Genomic DNA, 23,036 nt, shown 5'->3' on the forward strand with positions numbered 1-23,036 from the left:
TGAGTTGATCTGCAGATAACCCTCACCTGTTCCAAATGGCCACAAAACGTGGCATTTGAAGAACTGTTGCATTTCATTGTAATGATAGCAAACATGATGCTGACTTTGTAACGTGCTATAGCATGTTAAAGCTGCTCTAAAAATAACATCAATAAAAAAATTTAATTAGCTTAATTCAGTGCTGAAAAATAATCCTAAAACCTGCCCTTGGACCAGGTTCCTTTATTAAAAATAAGGCAGAGCCCCACACAGTCACAGTATAATCCATTTATTAGCATATCTTGTGAGCCATTGGTGTTGATCCAGGGGACATGACAGTTTTGGCACTTGACTGATTTCAGAGGTACTCAGTCCCTGATTAGTAGAAATGGATTTTAATAGGACTGAGTGGGCTACTACACAAGCGAGTGTTTCTCCTTGATATGGGAAATATTAAACATTTTTCTGAACAAGTAAAAATACAGCCCAAGACATGTGCATTGGTGCGGGTCACAGTGCCTCGTTCCACAAGGAGCAGTGCCAAGTTGGTTACCACCAGGGGCCATTCTGTTCCCTCTAGCTGCAAGGAACTCCCAGCGAGTCTATCAAGATGGTGATAAATACCACAGTGCAGTTCATCTCTCAAAAGCTTTCATCTGATTGCTGAATATACACATAAAGATCTGTCTTCAAGCAGTTGATGGATCGCCGCAGCTTTTTTTGGATGAAGAGGCTTCAGAAAGGAAGGAAGACAGACAAAAGGCAGGCCCACCTCTCTTACCCCTGAGAGAGCAAATATCCACGTTCCTGGTTCCTCACCAATGCCTCCACTAATACCTTTGAGGAACTGATCTGTTATTCTCTGCTGTAAGGGTACAAGGATTACAAGGATAATTGACATCCTGTCCAGGTTAATAAACAGCTGCCTGATTTATTACAGCATAGAACATAATTCATAGAAATCATCAGAACAGTGTTCCGCTACAGGAAAGGGATAAATCTTTAATCCAGCTTCAGCTGGCCAAAGCCTGGACTGGTGTCAAGATAGGGCTGAAAGGGTACCAATGCAGGCACTGCACGTCAGAAAGACACCGGCACTGGGTCAGCCTTTGTAGAGCACTGGGGTATGCCCTCAAAGAGGGATACCTGGAGCACTAATAGCTGCTCCTTAGACCTTTGCCGTAGCCATGTGTCCACTCCTGCCAATGCTCCCACCCAGTCATAGTGACATTCCCTTTCTCACGTAACCAGCGTGTGCCACACCGCTATGGGAACTTGTCTCACAGCATCCACGTGGCACAGTGCAGCCACCAGCAGCAGTGACCGAGCTCTCAGCTCCTGGAAATAGTGTATGTGCATTAGCCTTATCCAACAGTCTAATGCTGCGAAGGACTGTATCAGCCCTACAGGTACGTCAGCCAAGGCAAAGCTCTACACAGCTATTCAGGTGCTCCCTGCCCAGAGCTGCGTTACGCTCCCCAGACATACCTACAGCAATCGCCCTGAGCTCAGAGGGGCTGCTGTGCCTGCCTGAGGCAAGGGGGGAATTAACCTTGGCGGGTTTTCATCCCGTTGTAGCTAGGCTGCCACCAAGACTACACTAGCAAGTTTAAAGCTAGCTCCAGCATACATAAATAATACACATACAGGGCTGAAATCACTTACCATACTTGCCTACTATAGAAAATAACACTGAAAATAATCAGCAGATGGCACAGCCTCCCCTGGCAAGCTGTATTCAGTTCTGGTTACCAGAGCTTAAAGATACAGCAGAAAGAGAAGACACGGAGAGACAGTCAGCACGTTATCAGATACCTAGACAGTTTGGGTTGAAGAGAGACAGAGAAGCCACAGTTTTAGAAAAGGGACTATCTCTAGAGTGATGGACAACAGAGAATATAAAGCCAGGCCCCTTATTTCCTCTCATAGCTGAGAACACACGGACAGATGGGATTCAAAGAAAACAAAAGGCAATTAATTCAGGAACCATAAAAAGAAATGATGTGCTATGGAGAATAAAATTATATTGGTTCTCATTGCCAGAAAATATTGAGGCTGAGAGCTTAGTTGGATTAAATAAGGGATTAAACATTTATATGGAAGATGAAGGCTGGTTACATTAAATAGTTTTTAAAAGTTAGGGATATAAACTCTCACGCTTTAGAAAAAGAAGAATCACAAAAGGATAGTGCATAGTGTTTGTACAACACCTACAGGACCGAGTAAGTCTACTGCTATTTTTAATAATAATAGTAGTAATGCAAGTAATTAATTTAAATGGGCCAAGAACAAAACTCCCCCAAAGGAAAGGCTGTTAAAACTTGTTCAGTACAAACTCACATGTACTATCCTTTGAAACATCTGCTGCTGGCCAACATTAGGTACAAAATACAGTCCTAGAGCAGTTCAGTGCTGCTCATCCAACCAGGCAGTTCCAGTAAGCCTCCGTGGCAAAGCATGTGAGTTTGGTTTGGGCCGCAGTCCCAGTTTAAGCAGTAAAGAGCAGTAGTGGTGCTCTGAAACAGGTTAGGACAATTGAGGAGAGTATTGGCAGACTTGCCTACAGTACCAGTAAGGTGTAAAATTAGCAAAGGAGTTTGGATACTTCCTTCCCTCCTCCTGGCTCATGTAGGACTTACGGGATGTTACTTACAAGGTTTCTCAGAGCTTTCGTGGTGACAAGATCTAGGAGAAAGAAATATTTTGACCTAGAACATGGGAATTTCAGAAGACAATGCCAGGCCTGTGCCTCATTCATGTTACATGGTAATTTATTCTAACTCCTGAATGGCAACCAGTTAAGTAGGCTTAGGGAAATAACCTCATCGTTTCAATTCTTTGGGTGTTTCTATGCCTGTTGGGGTTATGGGTATAAGCTGAAAGATCAAACCAGGTTAAACTAGAGATGTGACAGCACCCAAGGCACAGAAACTCCATTTGAGCTGCCGTGGCATGCTGGCTTGGGGGAGGCTGAAGGTAAAAGCCATATCCCTACATGTTTCCCAGACAGGTACTGTTGCTGCCAGCGTGGAACCTGGCATTTAATCCCCCGCAAGATCAGAGGTCTGTAACGTAATTGCCCTTGGTCCTCCTGTCATTTTAATTCCTGGGAGATAAGGAGCAGCCTGCACCTTGCGCCTTAGGGACTTTCTGCCAGCAGCTGTAGGACAGCACAGCCAGCGTGGAGCCAAGCACAGCGCTACCGAAGGATCAAGCCTGGTACTTCAAACCGGGTTGTCAGCGCAAGCTGCACCGCAGACATTCAGCCCCTCGAGAAGAGGCATGAACAGATCAGATCTGTCTCGAAGGCCAGTTTGCAGGGGTTCTGACATTGCACGTTTTCAGGATTCCTACAATTCTTTTTTAAAATAAAGTTTCTATTGCAGTCCATGGCAGCATTGGTAACCCAACTGTCCTATAATCCCTGGAGAGGGTAAATGGAACTGTTTAGTTTAGCATTCACACACAAAAATCAGCCACCTAGCCAGGTCAGCACCTTTACATTAAACTGTTTTATAGAAGACAAATTAAACCTTTAGGCAATCACTACTTATTGAATCCAAGGCAATTTCTAGGACTCTTGTCGCCACATGCCCTGTAATATGACATTGCTAATCCACAGGCTGTGCTCTGTCTTCTGTTCTTGCCTTGGTAATACCTAGGTACTGAACACCTCAGTGCCTTGAGCGCAGACCTTCCAGACAGCAGGCCAGTGCCTGACCCAGTCGTTGCCTACCCTACAGTGCACGAGCGAACCCAAACCGTGCACATCCGGCACAAGTTCCATGTGTCCCATTCTGTATTACTGCTCCATGTTCGGGTCCTTGGTTATACATCAAAGCTTACTGCCCCGGCTCCTGAGCAGACCTGCCTTCTCTCTGGCTTGTCTACACACAGCGAGAACACGCTGTGCACCGCACAACTGTTAATGCACTTAGCCCTTCTGTCTATTTTTATATTTTTCTACCTACTCGAGAATAATAAATTAACTTACAAAAGTGATTAAGGCCTAAGAGGAAACTCTGTTCATTTGTTTGGATGAGAGGGAAGGAAGAAATTGAAGTATTCAACAACCCCTGCTTTCTCTCAGCATTATTTCTGTTCAGGCCGAGAACTACAGCTTGATGGCACTGCTTGCATATCCTTGAGTTAAGCCAGTTTACTCCCACTGAGAAGAATGAAAAGAGAAACAGTGCAAAGAAGAGAAGAGAGGAAGCATAGCCCAGAGGTTGCAAGAATAGGGCACACTTCGGGAAAGTGGGAAGCTGCTTTGCGGCACACTTAACTGTTTTACAACTCAAGCAAATTACTTACTCGCTGTGTTTGTTCTGTATCTATACCCCGGGAGTATTTCCATGTTTCATGGGAGAACTGTGAACACAGAGATATTAAAGACTAACATCACAAATAAAGGGCAGCTCATAACTATGGTGAATAAGGTACCAAGAGAAAGTCCCCGCAATGCTGTTAAATTGTGACTCAACACCTGAATGTTTGAGATTAACATTACATTTGGATTTAAAGAAAAATAACATGTCTGTTCAGCCTTTTGAGGTCACATTTTTAAGTTCTTCGTAGTACTCATGAGGGCAAGAAAGCTATTGTTTCTTAAAAATGAAGATTTACTCTCACACCAACAACTGATTCTAGGAGATGCTGCTTTAAGGAAGAAAAAAAACAACCAAACACAAAAGAACCACTATATTGAGAAAGCAGCAATAAAACCATAGCATCTGGCAGCTGGAAATGTGCGATACAGGATTACAGCAGGAGGGACAAGCATCTCTTAGCAGGGACCGACACTTTAAAGGGATCATATGGGAGGAGACCTACTATTCAGAAGAGAGAAGGTTCCCCCTAGAGACGTAACAGGGAAGGAAAAAACCCCAGCTGTTGGCCTGTTCCTCAGCTCAGGTCAAATCTTCTGATTCCTGGAATTGAAGAGAGCTGTTACGAAAAAATGTCTGAAGATTTCCACTATGCCAGAGCCTGGTGCCATCTTCCAAGCATCTCACCTCTCCTTGCAGCATTTTTCAAGTATGCAAACATACAAAACTGGGAATAGATTTACAGAGGCAGGTCTCTCTCCACTTCTACCATTTCTGTGTGCCAGGGCAAAGGAACAAGTGTGATTGCATTACAGGACTCGGATAGTCAGAGCAACATAGACTTACCATTCTTACCAGTGTACACCTGCTTTCTCTGCTCAGAGATTACAGACTAAAGTGAAACCAAAGACTTTAGAGAATCAGCCATAACTGTTTTTCTCCCAGTTCTACATTAAAGTCTTTTCCCAATATCCAACGACAAAATAAATCTCTATCAGTCACAGGCCAGAAGCCACAGCCTTCTGCTGCTGCAGGGCAAAAGGATCATGTGTCGGAGTTCCTAGAGCTCAGGCATTCTCATTTTAGCTTGGTCACCTTCTTGATCCAGGGTACGTATTTGCTGACCTTTGTGTACACACCAGGGAAATCCTTCCGACCACAGCCGTAACCCCAGGAAGTGATCCCCAAAATGATCCAGCGCCCGTTTGACCTCTGACACATGAGTGGCCCTCCACTGTCACCTTGGCAGCTGTCCACCCGTTTATCTTCAGAGAGGTTCCCAGCGCAAATCATGCGGTTAGTGAACTTCTGCCCGTAACGGACCTCACAGTCTTCCCGTGGGAGAAGAGGCACCACCCCTTGCAGCAGGGTTCTCGAATAGGACTTCCCTGGAACAGAACAGACCAGCCAGACCAATTCACGTACAGACAACAGCAGCGACCTAGAGCAACAGTGCTCCACACAAAAACGGATGTTTGTACGTTTAATGTCAAGACTGCGGCACAGAAATAGGCCAAGCTCAGCATCTCTGAACCACCAGAGCTTCAGAAAACAGTACTGCAAAGCCAGACCACAAAAAAGAGCTATAAGATCAAAGAGGTGGGGAAGAGGTTGGAAAAAGAGGTTAGATCAAAGGATGAGTCTTTCTCCTGGTTCTGCCAACAAGTAACTTGAACCTTGTTCAATTTATTTCACCTCTCTGAGCCTCCATTTCCTCCTCTGTAAAACAAGGACTGTGTTTTCTCAAGAGAATAAATGCAGTAATATTTGTGAAGTGCTCAATCCGCAGAGAAGTTTTGGAAGATGTTTCAGAGGCATCCAAACATTATTCAAAGGGAGTGCACTTCATCTTTGGCCAGATGTGTCTCTATTTGCTCAAATCTCTTTATTACCCCAGACTTGCTCAGAACACAAGGTTCCCGTGCTATATTAGAGTGTGAGCTTTCTGTGCCCAAGGTTTACGGTAAGTTCACAAGGTAGTAGGTAACTGCACCTCTCATTGGGAAAGCCGGGTTCAGTGCGTGGGAGGGATTCTAGCCATTAATTCCCAGTACAGCTTAAGGGAATTACATGGCCAAGTTGCTCCTTGATCCTCCCCAGACACCTCGAAGTGACATGTGCACCTGGCGCAACTCACTCCAAAGACAAATGTATATTTGCAGTTAAACACTTGGGGTAACAGCTGGGAAGGATGGGTAAGTCCAAAATCAACAGACAAGCTCCTGGGGCTATTTGCCTTTTGGCAGCAAGTCTTTCTGCACATATGGCTTTGCTCCAGTCACAGCAGCCCCAGAAAGGCCTCCTTGCCCCAAGCCCTGCATTGCGTCTCTGAGCCCCAAACGGGGGAGGACTGGAGAGCGGGTTATAAAGCTTTGTTTAGAGTTCAAAGCCGTCTCCAGACCTTGCTAATGCATGCACGTCAGGACTCCACCGAGCCCAGCATTTTAAAACATCACCTTGAGAGTGTTAAGTATTCAATAATTAATACTTTCTAGAATATTCCCTACTCCCTTTTACCTAGGAAGCTCCATAGCAATGTGCTGCAAGAGGACAGGCACAGCCTGTCTCGAACCTAGTGCAGAAACCAGCCTCAGAGCCCAACTGTCCCTGCAGCAATATCCAGGGAGATCAGGCAAGGTAGTCAGAGAGAGATTCCTTCCAGCTCTAAGCCCCCACTTCACTACTACAGTATCATGAAGAAGGCAGGAGGTCATGGAAACATGGGGGCCTCCCATAGGCTTTGTACACCAGCTCTGCACAGGCTGCTGCCTAAGGGGTCTGCCGTGGGCAAACACGTGTGTGGAAGGGTGAAGAAAGAGAGGACTGTGGCCAGATGGCAGCACTGCTCTCTCCCACAGCTTCAGAAGGATGCTGTGGCAACCAAAACTTCCACCATGGGCAGGCTCAAGAAGCCTCAAAATCAGAAGAAAACACAATGGCACAAAAATCACCTCACTTCTCTGCTCCTTGACATGTGCTGGCACAGACAAGCAGTAAGAACATGGCCTTGAGTTGTGCAGGCATAAATTAATGGCCCATGTAGGCTCCTGAATCCAGTCTCCCCCACCCTTCTTGCTCCTCAAAGCCCCACTACTCACCTGTGTCTCCCCAGCCAGAGATGATGCAAGCTTGCCTGTTGATGTCAGACTTCTCTTTCCTGTCAGGCAGGCAGACAGGCAGAACGTGGTGATTGAAGGAGAGACAGTGCCCCTCTCTGCCCCGCATCCGGACCAGGGCAATGTCATTATCATTGCTGCCGGCCCAGTAGTTCCTGTGGAGGACGATCAACTCCACGGGCAGCTCCCTCTCAAACTCATCCTTCACGCCTGTGTGGTAATCACCCACCCGCAGCAGGTAGCGCCGCACATCAACACCAAACCTGGAGAAAAAGGCACTCGGTCTTGATACTCCTACTAAGAGAGAAACAGACTCGCACAAGTCTCAGTCGCTATGAGACTGAACCACCTCCTCACAAACTGATAAAACAGTGCCAGCTACAGGGCTGTGGGACTTCTTTAGCAGATGTGACAATGCCAGCTGTTGGGGTCAATGGGTGTCCCATGCACAAGGCTTCCTTTTTTTTTTTCCCTATAAAAAGGGCTACAACAGTTGCAATGGTTGCAAGGCATGTGACCTCGTGTTCACAGTTCCTTAAAGCACTGAAGAATGGCAAAATGCTGGTTCCCTTTAAGTTGTGAAGCCTCCAAGTTAAGAGGGCAGGTGTAAGCAGTGAAGGATAAAGCAAGCCTATATTGAGTCATCCCCAAAAGTGCTCCAAGATCACACACATCATAACCTGAAGGTCTTGTTTTAGAAACTTTGTTCATGTGGTTCCACTGGGCTGGGTGGATAGCCTGTATGGGGTTATCTTGTTCATCTTTGAGTATCCCTCAGAGCTCCCCACTCACAAACGCACCTTTTGAAGCAGTGGGCTGCAGTCACTACCCAGCAGCTGCTGATCAGTGTTGCTCCGCACAGCAGACGAGTATCTTGATGAAAACCCTTCAACCGTAGTGAGGCCTGCCATGGCCAACCGCCCCTGAAGAAGAAACAGAGGAGTAATAGGCATCACACACAGAGGAGCTGTTTTCCTCTTCTCTGATCCACTCTGCCCCACCTGGGCTCAGCTGGCGTGTGTTCTCCCCTAGATGGGCCCACTGGTTCAAATCAAGTTCAAAAATCACCAGTGAAAATGTGTGAACGTATTCAGCATTTGCCAGGCTATTTGCCAGAGCCTGTAGGACAGCTGGAACCAGTTCAGGCTTTCCCGGCAATTACAGGGTAGTACCTGAGAGACTTGTTTCCACCTATGATCCTTTTCTTGCGACGGTGAAGCAGGCGCATCCCACACACACCAGATTCTGGACCTGCACAGCAAAGTTAGAGCAGTTGGGTAGATACCTTCAGCTTAAGTATCAAGAATTGCTGTCACAGAGACAAATACCATTTGCCTTCCCTGAGGGCATTAATCCTGATGGTAGTTGACTGCATTGTGTTGTGCATATGGAATTCATAGAAGATTTGATCCCATAGGTTTCCTCAGTTTTGGTGGAGGTGCTTACCTCCAGTATCTGTAGTCTTATGCCAGGAATGGGACCTCTACAGCTATTTCTTCAGTGCTCTAAACCCCAAAGTTTGCTCATGGTTACGGCTCTAAGGAAAGGTACGGTGACTTGGCTGTGGGGAAGTTCTGCAGGCTCAAAGGCCTGACATGGGTGGAGCTCCTCATTCTGGAGCACCCTGTGCTCCTAAGAAGAGACAATGAAAACAAGGAAAAAGTAGGAGGTGCAGGACAGGACATGCTTATTTTGTAGGTGAATTTTCAGCCAAAGAAGAGAAGAACTACAGGGGAAAAGCATAAAAGCATGCAGAGATACTACAGCTGGAGCCCCAGATTTCTGCATAGAAGAAATGGGCACATCACCTGTTCTTCTGATGTCTTGGACCTTCTCTTCCACATAGTCACAGATCACACCAGCATCCTCACTGTGCCAGCAGCTGTGAATCCCGGTGTCAGGCCTGACACACTGCCCCAGGGTGTGCTCCGTGCCACTGCATTCTACGTTGTCCAGATGGATGGGCCCGTGGCCTTCACCAAAATAAGCCATTGCCCTGGCTTTTGCTGTACCACTGCAATTAGAGAGAGGGTGACTAATCTGCAATAAGCAGGAGGCAGGTGAACCTGATGCAGCAGCACATTTTAAGAGAAATAATATTTATGTGTCACTCTGCACACCGACAGTAGTACAGTACTTGCTGAAGGCACCATGAGAATAGGACCCTACTCCCTCAAGCGTATGCAGGTATGCCAAAACTAAGAAATGAAGCCCCCAGAAACAGGTCCAGAAAGAAGTGGTCCCCCTGAGAGCTGTTTCTATCTATAAGATGCACGTACCAGAGCTCTTACCTGAATCCCAATTGCCTGCAAACTACTGCAGCATCTCTGTCTGTCCAGCCGTCATCACAGACGCTGCCCCACTGCCCATTCAGGAATACCTCAACCCGTCCCTCCTTGGTGCTTTCTCCATCCACCAGCCGCACAGGAGGCCCTGCAGCAGAAAACACATGGGTCGCTGCAAGCAAAAATGCCAGAGTGTGAGGTGGCCAGAACTTGGGTTCTATAGGAAAAGATGAATCCCAGATATCAGTAAGCTTAAAAAAAAAAAGAAAAAGAAAAAAGAAAAAAGGGTGTTTCTATATGAAGACTATGTCCCTCATTTCACCTCTGTGCTGAATCAGAAGACTACATACATATTAATTTATTTAATACATACTGGAAATCATTAGTGGATCATATTCTGAAAGCTGAATAAAGAGGAGAACAAGAACAGAAGGAAAGTTATTAATTCCTGCGCCAAGAGTAGACAAGCTTAAACATGCCTTGGAAATAAATCCATTAAATTATAAAACTATTATATTATTCTAGGCAAGAGTTGAGTTCTACATCCAGGAAAAACAAAAAAGTTGGATGCCGTCTATTTCAATAAAAAATGCCTGACAAATTGGAAAATCTCCCGTAGTAGGGAAAGGGGAGAGTTATCAGGCCTCATATAAATAAGGAAATTATGCTAACGTGAAATACATTCACTATTTTAATTAAAAGCGTGCCATCCACACAAAAGCAGGAATTTCCACACAACGCCCCCTCACATCTGAAGTCCTCTTGTCTTGGCAAGGCGTGACACTAATGTAACTACACCAGTTTCCTAAAGGGTCTAATTAAAGGGGTCCCATGTTGCCACAGACATGGGGCTGAGGCGTCTCATCAGTGAGCAATGGCACACTAAGGCAGCCACCGTTCCTCAGCCCCTCAGGTTTGTTTCAGGGACTGCCAACACAATTCTTTCCAGTTTCACTTTCTCTGCGGGTCTGGCCGTAGGTCTGGTGGAGCCACAGCTCTATGGCTGTGCCTCAGGACAGCCAGGGCTCGTTCCTAGGAGTCTTCCTCAAAAAGCAGCCCCCTCACTGAGACAGCACAGGGAAAACTCCCACATCTGCCGGAGCTTCCAAAGGAACAGACCAGCAGGCGACACTTCCCCACCGTCCAGAGCAAGAGGCAAAGCGAGTTACCCAGGCTGCCATCCATGACTGTGTTGCTGCCGGGGGAACAGCGGACTCCCACATCCTCAGCGTGTGAGCAGTCATGCTGCCCCCAGTTGCTGTGGGGACAGTCCAGGAGGGACAGCTCTGTCCCCAGACAAGCCACATCATCCAGTAAGATAAAGCCTTGGCCAGCAGCGTAGTCCCCTTCAGAGGCCAGGGTAGCAGGACCACTAGAGGAAGGAAACAGAACATCAGATTCACCAAAACTCATTAATCCCACAGAGGGGACCCAAGCTCAGACCCGAAGGGAAACTCCCCTGCAGAGCTCAACTGTGATATCGGTGGCCTTCTGACCTAAACCACTCAGTGACACACAGGATGGCAGCCAAGCAGCTTGCACATCTCACCAGCTTCAGTTTTCAGGGAGGCCCGCTCAGACCAGTCCATTTTCTAGTGTCTGGTCAAAGGCACGGTCATAGTAGCGCAGAGGGCCAGCTATACCACAGAGGCTGCTTTACAGGCGTGACACCAGGTACATCAATGTGGGGAGCAGCTAGCAGAGGAGGCATCAAAAATATCAACGTTTAAGTAATTCTACTTCTTTTTATAGGAAGTAGCTGCCTGGAATTGAAAGGCAGAAAGCTGCAAACTTTTAGGCACTACAAGAGATGACAAACACAGTATGCAGCTGAACTCAAAGGGAAGAATTCAGTTTAGTCTTTTTTCAGTCTATAAAGCTGAAATTTTACAAGGATACCCTAGTCATATTCAAAAAATCCATAAAAAAACCCTTCACTGGCTCCAAGACTACAGTATCCTGATTTTAAATCTTCCTCAAACTCATACCTGACGGGACAACAGTTCAGCAATGGCTGAAAGAAAAGCATTACAAAAAATCCCTAATGCTACTCTTTTTTGCCCCGATCGTCTTCATTCAACTGCTGAAGCAGGCGATGTGTTTAGCTGACAGAGCAGAGGGGGTGGCAGTGCTGAGCTGATACACCTGGAAATTTAAGGTGTATTGAGAGAACTTTCTGACTTTGGTGAGGGGTTCATAAAGACAGTATCGAGCCTGTTATCTGCTTTCAAAACAGGCCGAGGCAAGAGACAATAAAGGTTTTTTTCTTTCCTGTGAAAGGGTGTGCATACCTATTAATCTTTCCTGAATAAAGTTGTATAATGGTAATAACCCTCCCAACGAAGACAGCATTGAAGGAAGTAAGGTCCAGCCTATCCCAGTGAAGGGGGACGGAATCTAATCCCTGAAATTAGGAAGCACAGACGCTAGACACGCTCTCAGTCCTACCTGAAGCCCAGCTGCCTGCAGACCACCTGGGCACCGAGGTCTGTCCAGCCGTCATCGCATACTGTGCCCCAGTCTCCGTTGTAATAAACTTCTACCCTGCCTTCGCTGGGGCTGCGGCCGCCAGCCAGCCTGACAGTGCCCTCTGCAAGGGGTGGGAGAAGGAAAGATCAGTACTCAGCAAGGGTGAAAAGAAAAAGCCTGTGCCCCACTGCTGAAGTGCAGCCCATGAGTGAAAGAAACCGAAGACACAGATATCCGCGGGCACTCAGAAAACAAACATTCATTGCTCCCAAACATGCCCATCTGTCAGGGGAGGATTCACCTCAGCCTTTCCATGCCACCCGTGGAAAGCAATGGGAGCACCACCGAGCCTGGCTCTGATCCATTCCCACCTGCTGCTTGCTCTCTGCCTCCACATCTGGCAGTCCTTGTGGGAGCCGTACATAGGAGCCCTGCAGGATCCTGAGGCGGGGAGCCTATCTGCTGAGCAAGCGGTGTAATACGGGAGTAAGACAGACCACATCTGACTGGTGTAGAGCTGTAGATCTGTACCTGTGAAAGGGTCACAGGAGACCCCAGCGTCTTCGATGTGGTCACAGTTCTGCTGTCCCCAGTCACTCTTCTTGCACTGGTCAAGTGAGAGTTCGTTGCCTGAGCACTCCACTTCATCCAGCAGGATTGGGCCAGATCCCTGCCCATAGTGAGCCCATGACAAGGCTTTCGGGTTCCCACTGCAAAGGGTACAGACACATATGCTCACAGTAAGGAAGGTCACAGTCCTGTGCGCTCGGAGTCTGCCTTGCACAGGGACTCTCCTACACTAGGCCAGCGTCCTCCCATAGATAATCTGTATTTCTGACACAGTGGTGTTGCCAACTGTTAACCAAAGTACCTTATTGGAAAGTTTTGTAATGAGACCTTCTAACACGTAACAAAAATGTGCCTGCAACATGAACAGTGCAGACACCTGCAGAGTTCTGAGGACAACGATGTTTCAACCTCAGCGACGGGCAAAACTCCCAAAGTTTGAGGGATCTCAAAATGAAATCGTCTATTTTAAACAATTCTGTTCTGATTTGATTTTCAAGAATGCTCAGTATAAAACAGCTCCCATGTTAAGTGCTGAATGGCACAGAGGAGAATGAGGTGCTCTCTCTTGCTTTCCTGTCTGAAGAGGGTAAGGGCAGTCAGTGAAACTGGATGTGTTTAAACTTAAACAAGTAAACAACTGCAGTTCACATATGGAAATCACCATGACAAGTTATCACTGAGGCCAAGAAGATTTGCATTAGGACATGTGTGCAAAAATAATGAACAGGGATAAACACAAACAGACCTTGGATAGGGATGCACCAACTTTTTTTTTTTTTTCTTCTTTCCACAGCATAAACCCATAAAGCTGACAGGAATTAAGTACAAAATCCCTTTATAGGATGATCAGGCCAGAATTATCTTTCCCAGGGTTTCTGTACACTTCCCATCGAAAGGGCTGGTACTACAGTGAAAGGACGTGCTCTCACGTTCTTCATTCTGCCTACCTCTATTACCACTCCATGTCGTACAGCAGGGAGATTACCTGAGTCCCAGCTGCCTACAAACTACTTCAGCATCCCGGTCGTCCCACTGGTCGTCACAGATGGTACCCCACTTGCCATCATGGTAAACCTCCACTCGCCCTTCAAAGCTCTCCTTTCCCCCAACTAAACGCAGCGGGGCACCTACACCTGTGCTTCAAGAAAGGGAAAGAGAGCACAACAGAGCAAGACAGAGACAAAGCACATCCAGCAGTTCAGGGCGTAGAACCATTCACCAGCTAGAGGAGGTCTTGGGATGCTCGTCCCACCCTACCACATCCTCCCCTCTAACCCCCCCCAAGAGCATGTGTGATTGCAGCCCACAGTACGGGTGCTGTTGGTCCAGGGCTGGCTCTTTAGCTGGCTGCTACAGTGACTAAGACTTTGCTAAGACCAGACAAAAACCTGGTTTGATAAAAAGGGGATGTGGTCATAAGCAACAGCCATCTTTCAGTGATTGTAGAAGTATTCCCGCACTGAGTATTTGGGATTGGGAAAGAATGGATAATTTTCCACTGGAAGGAAGATAAGCACCAGTATAGCAGGTGAAAGAAGAACATGCTCCAATGATTTGCTCTCCACAGCTTCATGACTTTAGATTTTACATCTCATCAGCAACACTGACGCAAGAAACAGGGAGTGAACCTCCCCTGGAGATTTACCTTCTGGAGGGACACACGTTACCATGGCACTCCCCTGGCTACAAGCTCCTGACGCAGCTTCCCGATAGCCACACTGCAGCAGGGCTTTCTCATCCCCATGGCAGTTTGCTGACTGCAGGTGCAGGGGAACAGGCCACAATCCGGGATGACTCTTCTTCCCAGCTGTGCCGATCTCACTGGTACAGAGAAAGCAACAGAGCAATGAAAGGCCGTAGCACTGCTTGACTCACACTTGTTTCCCCTCAGTTCTTGTGACTCTCCAGCCCAGTTGTGGCATTTCACATCCCAGTGAGCCCAGTTGATTGGGAGTGCATAAAGGGGTGGCCGTGTACAGTCTAATGGGAAAGTACAAGCAAGCACAAACCACTTCCCACCATCTAATCCATTTTGTCTTCCTGCTTACTGCAGAGGAGTTGGTCTGGTCAGAACTGGCACCCTCGTTTGAGAGTGGTAAACAAACCCACCAACAGATTCGAACATCCAAATATTTGAATCGCCTTCTTCCTTCTCTGTGGACCTTCTCTCCTTGCTATTTGGAAGTTTGAAGGTCCAATTCCCAGATTCCCAAAGAGGGTTCACACTCTCAAATTTTCTAATCTCTAACTCCAGCTGGTAATACTAAAAAGGGGGATACGATCTCACAGCTTACTCATCACAGCCTGGAGCACCAAGCAGAAACTACTGCTTTAAAAAGTTCTTGCAAATGCTGGTTGGGGTTTGACATAGCCATGGAAAGAAAACAGTAGGAAAGGACCCTGGTAAGTGAGAAATGAGCCCACAAAACAACCTCCTTTCCCCCAGCCAACACATTATGCCAGAGGGACTGTAACCAGAGAGGCTGTTCTTTCCAAGGCCACACGAGCACGTAACTCTTGCAACCAGACCGAGGTTCTCACCTGAGACCTAGTTGCCTGCAGACAACACTGGCATCCCAGTCAGTCCAGTGGTCAGCACAGATGGTGCCCCAGAGTCCACTGAAGTACAGCTCCACACTACTATCTTCAGCCAACCGCACAGCACCTTCCAAAAGAGAAGGGAAAAAAAAACCCTGCTATCTTCTGATGGAGGTTTCAGATCAGCAAGTCTTGGACTTGAACTGCACCTGGCTTTTCTCATCCCTGTTTTGCTGGTGCTGTCGCTGAAGTGACTTGTATGAAGGAGTGTGGGACGTGGCACCTTCCCAGTTCCAGCAATGGCTGCTCGGGAGGATGGCTGGTGCTACGTGCATTTCAAAGCCATGGTAATACCGGCAGGAAACTTGGGTTCTGCCACGGCTCCAGGATTTTCCTTTTGTGAAGTGGGGGTGATTTTACATGCCACCTTGAAAAGGTGTATGGAAATGGCAGGCTCTAATTCCTATGACACTCCACTGATTTATTTTCCATCGATCACCTCACCCATGAGAGTCACTGTTGCTACAGCTAGATGTAATCCTCTTTAATTTCTCTAAGAAAAGGAAGTGCCAATGTAAATGCCCTTTCAATTCCCACTGCACTACAAATATTTACCACTGTTTAGAAAGCACATCTCCTCACTCAGTTATGTACTGGGAGAAGGGTACACCTCTGTCTGTAGTACCTCAATGCAGGCACACAGCACAACTACGCTTGTTGTACCCTTCCCTTTAATGAAGCCGTCTTTGAAAGCACTTCCACTGACAAGGGAAAAGACTTTGTAATTTCATGTATTAAATTAGTGCTTTACCTGCTTTGCAAAACGCGGGAAAAGGGAGGAAAGTCAGAAAACAGGAGGACAAACAGAACATTTTCAAGAGTGCTGCACTGGAGTCAGGGTACTGAGAGAGCTCAGCTCCCTTGCATGCCTCAAAAGAAGCAGCAGTCTTTGTGTCGGCACTGCGAGGAATTTTAAAGTAAGCCTGTGACCTACCTTGCCACAGAAGATTTACAAACCCAGCCACAGAAGATTTTTCTTTGTTATATTTGAACTGGTATGATTACATGAGGAGAGCTCTGATATGGACACTTAAGGAGCAGGAGTGGGTTGTTTTCCACATAACTTAAACTGTTTTCAAAGTGGCGTAAGTTAACAGTAAAAGAAAGAAGTCTCCTTGTATGAGAATAAAAACATCTATACAAGACATTATGGCTACAGCAGCTTAAATCCACCCCCTACTATATACAGACGTTCTTCTCCCACACAGGCTAACCTCTAGTCCTAATTATTTCAACAATTTGGGACAGTTATCGTACTGTGCTTCTTCCACAGGGTGTCCCACCTGCTGCTTGCAAGTCTGTGCAGCACACATTTCTGGCCTGAGCCCCCCGAGACAGCGCAGCCCGGGCGCTGGCAGAGATGCGCAGCAGCCCTTACCTTGGTTACAGTCGCAGTTAGCCCAGCCGATAGCCCCTGATGCAAGCCGGTAGAAACACCAGGGTGTAGTTCCCCCGTCCGGGTTCCTGCAGTGGTTGTGGTCCCCCAAGCCACGGTCTGGGTACTGCTGAACATAATCGGGGAACTCTGCCCAGTTGAGGCACTCTGCCCCGGCCTCAGTGACCGCCAGCGAGCCATTGTAATACCCAAGAGGTCCGACACCACACACGCTGGATGCTGGGCACAGGAAGGGAGCTGTTAGCATCACTTAAGGCATCACACACCGAGGCTCAGACAATGTGGGAGATACCAGCTGATATCCTGAAACACCTCCTGTGTCTGCAGTCTTGATTGCCACTTGCTTGATTTTAATTCTATCACTCTTCAAGGCAGCTGCTCAAAGAGTGTTTATAATATGCGCTATCTAAAAAACAAATTGATCTGAAAGTCATGAACTGCGCAGACGGACCTTTGAAATGTGTTACTCTGGGCCCAAACATGGACAATTTGAACCGGTTCCCTTTACCGTTTATTTCAATAGATGTACTCACTTACTCTGGAGCAGCACTTGAGCCTGGCACACTTCCTTCCCCACCTGCTTTGGCACCTGAATAAGATACTCTTAAATTTGATCCTAGGCTCTTTAGAAGATTAATTGCCTGTCTAAATTGATTGAAACTGAGAAGAGTTTAAAATTAGCTATAATTTCATTCTATAAAGCAGGAAGGTGGGAAATGACATTGTATTTCAATGTCAAAACACAGCCCCATACTAGCTACTGTGAAGAAAATTAACTCTATCCCAGCCAAAACCAGCACGGCCTTGTAGCCGCTGCCAAGCCCAGATGGGGTAAGTGACAGCTGAAGGTTAACTGCAAGGTACAAAAATGAGAAGCAGTTACAGGTAGGTGTCTGGAAAACACACCGTGCGCGTTGCAGCAACTGGGGCCCTCGGAGCGGGGTGTATGAGAATTCAGTAGTTATCAGAGCAGAGGAAAGGCGAGCGTGCAAAAAAGACAGTCAGAGAAAGAGATGAAAGGAAAAGAACATGTGGGAGGAACAGGGAACTGCAAGAGTCTTAGACATGAAGAAAAGAAAGTGGTCTGGCCATGTTGGGAAAGGAGATGAACAGACACTGAGGCAGGAGAAAAGACTGAAGAAGTGATGGAAAGAAAGACAGAATGCCAGGTAGCAGTGGTTCGTCGTACCTATGGTCTCAGATCACCACTGCAGGAAAGAATCTGCCCGATGACTGAATTAATAACTTCTTGTTCTTACCTGCACTCTGCAAATGGTTTTGGTTGGGCTGGGATCCCAGGAAAGCCTGGGAAAAGAAACAGAGCAAAAGCAGAGAGATGATTATCCGATGAAATAAACATGGGCATGTCCTAAAAGCAGCTCAGCCTTTTCTGCTTTAGGCAAACACACCCTAGTAACCAGCCTCTTCCCCGCTCTCCCCATTGCTCCTCTTCAAACCCAATCACAGCTCTGCCCACTAACAACAAAATGAATAATTACTGGCCTGCAGAGATTTACCCTTGATCTAAGCACTACTTTACAGGGCTCTGCTTGTTCTTTTCCAATAGAATTGGAAGCCTGAGTGAGATGCCTGTGGAAAGAAAAGCTAGAAGAAAATCGTTGTTACCAGTAAGAAAAACAACGAATAACCACTCATTCTCTCTCCGTGTATAGGGCAAGCCATCTATGGCCACAGCAGCAAACAGGGATGTGTCTACGTGATGGGATGATGCCCCCAGGGCTCCCTGTTAAAATAGTAATAAACATCCGTACACAAAGTGAGAAACACCTAAAGAAGAAAATCCAACAAGGCTTTTTGAGGATTTTGGGTTTGATACATGAGAGTGTGATATGGCCTATGGTATTATTATCCAAATGGGGTTATATAGCGAAGAACAAAAAATATGAAACAAAGCCCTCAGAATTCCAGCATCCTGTCCAGCCCCAAAGCTGCATTTCCTCTGTAGGCAGTGTTTTTGGCAGTTATAACTTGACTGCTGGCTGAGAGATAGGCATCTCCACTTCAACACCATTACATGGTGTGCAGGCAGGTGCAAGATCTTCACAGACCCAGAGAGAAAAGAAGAAACTGTACATGCTTCTGCTAGCTCCATGTAGTTTAATCCATGCTTAAATACTTTTATATGTACACTTCTAATACTTTTATATGAACAAGGGGTTCTAATTCATAAAGCAGAGGTGTGCATCTAAAGAAAACTAGCAACTGGAAATGGTTCCGTCTTTCTTCAAAATGCAGTAATTTTGCTTCTCTCAGCTTCACCTCTCCCTGGAAAAAGGGAAGAGTAAAATTTGGAATTAAACCAAATCCACCTCTGGAATAAGCAGGGATAGTTCCCATAGCTACCTGACAAGAGTGACACCTACTCATGGCAGATGTCATTTTCCACTCAAGCTTATGAATATGGTCCAGCAGGTGTTGACAACCATGGCCAAGCTCCAGCATCACCCTCCAGAAGTCAGAATGTGACGTTGCGTATTGAAGATGAATTTCTGACATGGTTCAGAAACAGCAGATCAGATCTCAGGTGCGTATGCACAAGGGGATGCACAGATAAAACAGCATTTAACTGAAAAACCCTTTTCAGCCAAAATCTGTTGATCTGCAGGCATCAGGCTATTCCGAGCCCTCGTAGTGGTCTGTGAACCAACAATGCTGAAGGACTCAGCTGAGGATCTCAAAGCTCTTTGCAAAGAGAGGAAAGTGAGCTAAGCTACACTTTTGTGACTGCACCAAACAGGTGACTGAGCCACAATCCAGGTCCTCCGACTCCTAACTTTTAGTGTGCACCTGCACGCACATGTAAGCCTGCAGGCGATAGAGGGATGCGTTGGACTAATAACAGACTATATAGGAAAGCCCGAACCTGCTCTTCTTGGAGACTGACCATAAACGAAAGAACTGCAGTCCAAGTAATATGCTTCCCTTCTAATGAAAGATTAGTTGCTGCCAGCTCCTGTAGCAGTTTCCAAAATCCCCCAATGCTGACCATCACCACCACCAAATTTTAGTGCCAACAGCCTGTGCTGCGGTCACTGCCCAGGTCCATGGGGCTATAAATCATCCGTCCGCAACAGCAATAGGGGTAATCAGTCAATCAGCAAAGAACAGAAACAAAGGATGTCTCCTGCCAGGGTCACTGCAGCACTTGAGAAACATAGGAAACCTGAGCCAAAGCATCTGCAAGCCCTTGTGCATCCCGCTTTCCTGCTTTCTTTCCTTTTCTGGATTTCATATGCGCAACGAAATAAATCCCTCCCCAAGCCCCCAACCCTTCCCAGAGACCACAGCTGCCTGGACGCTTTGGAAAACATATTCAAGTAATAACAAGGTCCACTTACAGCAAGGATATTAAAAAAGCCATGTGACTTCTTACAAGCAGATAGAAGAATAACAGTTTCTTACCTCCACGCATCTGAGACAGGCTAACAGGCTCGAGAGCTCTACCAGGAGCCCAAGTACTTTGGGGATCTCCATCCTTCCTGCACAAAGTCGGCAGAAGCTTCTTCAAGCATCACATTCTCGCTCAGCTGCCGGGCTCAGCGGCTGCCTCCTCCCCGGGCTCTGCAGCTGGGTTTCCCCGGGAGCGGGGCACTACCCGCTCCGCACCGGAGGGAGCGGGATGCCCCTTCCATTTCTATGCGGGGAAAGGGATGTAAGGGAAGGGATCAAAGCTGCCAGCGGCATCTTAGGATTTCACTTTCCCCTTCCTCTCCCCATCTCTTCTCCTCGATTCTTCTCTTCTTCTCCCGCTCCTTAGTCAGGAGTGCAGGAAAGGGGAAAAAGAGGGGAGAGAAATGAGGGAGGAGAACGTGCCCCAGAATTTCTCTAGCACCCTTCAAAACCGGAGGAGGCACGCGCGGGCGGGTGGGGCGCCGCCCTCAGCCCGCTCCCGCACCCCTCCCTCTCCCCGCGCCCTAGGTGTGCCAGCCCCCCCCTCCGCCCCTGCCTACCCAGCGGCTGGGCCCGCCGCCCTCCCCTCCCCTCCCCTCCCCTCCCCTCCCCTCCCCTCCCTTCTCCTGCCCTCTCCCCTCCCCTCCCCTCCCTTCTCCTGCCCTCTCCCCTCCCCTCCCCTCCCCTCCCTTCTCCTGCCCTCTCCCCTCTCCTCCCCTCCCCTCCCTTCTCCTGCCCTCTCCCCTCCCCTCCCCTCCTGCCCTCTCCTCCGCTGCCTCCTTCCCACAGCTGCCTCCTCCTTCTCTCCCCCAGGCACAAGGGCTACAGCTGCGGCGGGGGTACAGCTGGGGCTGTATCCTGCTGCAAAACCTCCAGCAACAAAACTGGAAAAGGAAAGGGCTCGTGCGCGCGCGTTTGCCAGAGATTAGACTTGTTGGAAGGAATCTGGACTTTATCCCCCCACCGCCGCCTCCTCGATTAGCTGCTTGCAGCTTCCCGAGGTCAAACTCTCCTCAGATTTGAACCCAGGTAAATGGGACCCAGAAAACTTTACGTTAAGCAGCTTCCAGATCTCCCCATGGAAAACCCACAGGTGGCACAGCCCTCTCCAGGGTGCTTCCCGATTTTCAGCCCTGCATCTTGCCATCATGGGTATTGCCTCCAGAGATCTTTTCCATCAAGTGCCTCCTCGATCTTGGGGTGTGAAGTTTTTTCCACTCGATCGGCTAGGATGCTTTCCAGAGAGTTGATCATTGTTGTATTGCTGTGAACAATCCCATGGGGTTTTTTAGTGTTTTCAGCTTACTGCTCCTTCATACGAATTAGGGTTAGAGGCTGCAACAAAAGTTTTAAACGTTATAAAATCTCAGAAGGAAATTGGTCAATTTGAAGCTGTTCAATCTTGGAATTTTTTTTTTTCCCACACGTTCCCTGTGCCGCTCCTCAGCTCGGTCTAATGGGCATTTCCTATATTTATATTCTGATTTTGGAGGGATTAACTCCCGGTGTTCTGCAGCATGAAACATGAAGGTCACCTTAAGAAATGAGCTCACTTCTGGCCAAGTCTGCTAAGCAACATTTCCAAAGACACCTTCAGCATAAAAACAAGGAACAGGCTGATAAAAATCCATTGGCTTGACAAAAAGCCCTTTTTTTTTTTTCTTTCTTCCCTCACTTATTGCCTATTACTCACTTCACATGACAGTTTTGTGTTGCCTCATCCTCAAGTCGCTCATCAAATGCAAGGAAATTCCACTACATGCTGGGTCTTTTAAAGGAGTCGCTGAGTGGTAGGAGGGAGCCCTTTCTGGAGTGGATTTGTACCACAGTGCATTCTGGCCACAGTGGATTTGGCCAAGAATTACACTCAGTTAATTAGGAGCAAATCTCCTATATCCTCCTAGCAAGGGAGGCAGATGATCAGGGCAACGGAGGATGGAAATAGCTTAGATACTACAGCACGCTGTAACTCTCAGGCAGCACTGGCAAAAAGGAGCAAAACAAAATGAAAATATGGGAACGCGTTGGAATTTAGAACCACTTACTCCCGTGAAAACACAAGGAAAGTATATACTGGAGGCAGGAACAGAAAATCTACTGGCATTCAGAGAAACCTGCTCCTTAGTCAGGAGTACAGAGGTTGTTGATGCTCCTTCAGAACTCCCGTAAGACGCTCACCTATTCAGCCCTTTAGACCTGGAAATTCAACCTCTGACACATACTAATAGGGTTTAAAACCTCTAGCAAAAGCCTGCATGGATTTCTCTCACAGTAGCTTGTAAGTTGCTTCCCTCTCAAGGCAAGGCTTTCCTAGATAAAGTGATTTCCTAGATGAAGTGGTTTTAAAGGAAACACAGACCAGTGCACCAAAAGCAACAGCAGTCCAAGTCTGGCATTCAGTTTCTGGAGGAATGGCTAACTGTGCAAAGGTATAGTGGGTTTTGCAGTTGTCTCCTCTGTGGCAGGTCCTCTTTTGGAACTGTTTCCTCCTTGCCAAGACTCCCCCCTGTTTTTCTGGCACATGTAATGACATTTTCTTGAGAGAGGTGGATCTCAAATTCTCAAAAGCTTCTCGTGGCTACATGGCCCTCTCCAAAGTGGAGAGGAAGACCAAGAAGGAAATTATACCAATATAACTATGGCAGTTTAGATAGGTAACGTATCTAAAGATAAGGTAAAACATACCTTGAACTTTCTTGCGTGGGCAAGTCTGAAGTAGTTGTAAATACCGAAGTCCACTATTTAACACAAATCACCTTCTTGCCCTGATATAAGCACAGTTCTATAACAACAAGTCTATGATTCCCTACAGAGTCTCTCGTCTTGATTTTTCCAGATTATTCTGTATTGACCCTTCTGAACAAGAAGTACCATCTTCTAAAAT

At 47.1% G+C, this 23,036-nt stretch overlaps 1 protein-coding gene across 2 annotated transcripts; it reads right to left on the reverse strand.

Moving 5' to 3' along the window:
- Positions 1–252: 252 nt before the first annotated feature.
- On the reverse strand, positions 253–21,374 carry LOC143160623 (neurotrypsin-like). Of its 2 annotated transcripts, XM_076338502.1 has the most exons (16): positions 21,244–21,374; positions 20,165–20,514; positions 18,001–18,046; positions 16,724–16,960; positions 15,289–15,412; positions 14,393–14,568; positions 13,733–13,880; positions 12,709–12,887; positions 12,157–12,298; positions 10,878–11,080; positions 9,715–9,856; positions 9,232–9,437; positions 8,596–8,674; positions 8,224–8,346; positions 7,406–7,686; positions 253–5,695 (listed from the first exon to the last, which is right to left on the reverse strand). In XM_076338502.1, exons 2-16 carry the CDS (start codon positions 20,234–20,236, stop codon positions 5,385–5,387), a joined length of 2,469 nt encoding a protein of 822 aa, XP_076194617.1. In that variant the 5' UTR covers positions 20,237–20,514; positions 21,244–21,374; the 3' UTR covers positions 253–5,384. The 2 variants fall into 2 exon arrangements, with proteins under 2 accessions (XP_076194617.1, XP_076194615.1); XM_076338500.1 differs by lacking the exon at positions 21,244–21,374 and having other exon boundaries at positions 20,165–20,575.
- Positions 21,375–23,036: the final 1,662 nt, after the last annotated feature.

This window comes from Aptenodytes patagonicus, chromosome 5 (genome assembly GCF_965638725.1).
Source record: "Aptenodytes patagonicus chromosome 5, bAptPat1.pri.cur, whole genome shotgun sequence".
NCBI classification, from domain to species: domain Eukaryota; kingdom Metazoa; phylum Chordata; class Aves; order Sphenisciformes; family Spheniscidae; genus Aptenodytes; species Aptenodytes patagonicus.

Excerpts from the sequence above, each read along its gene's own strand:
- LOC143160623 (XM_076338502.1), bottom strand. The coding sequence starts at position 20,236 with ATGGAGATCCCCAAAGTACTTGGGCTCCTGGTAGAGCTCTCGAGCCTG. Across the intron at positions 12,888-13,732 it reads TGTAGGCAGCTGGGACTCAG|TGGGAACCCGAAAGCCTTGT; the intron begins GTAATCTCCCTG and ends TACCCTTTGCAG. Across the intron at positions 8,347-8,595 it reads GGTGGAAACAAGTCTCTCAG|GGGCGGTTGGCCATGGCAGG; the intron begins GTACTACCCTGT and ends TTTCTTCTTCAG.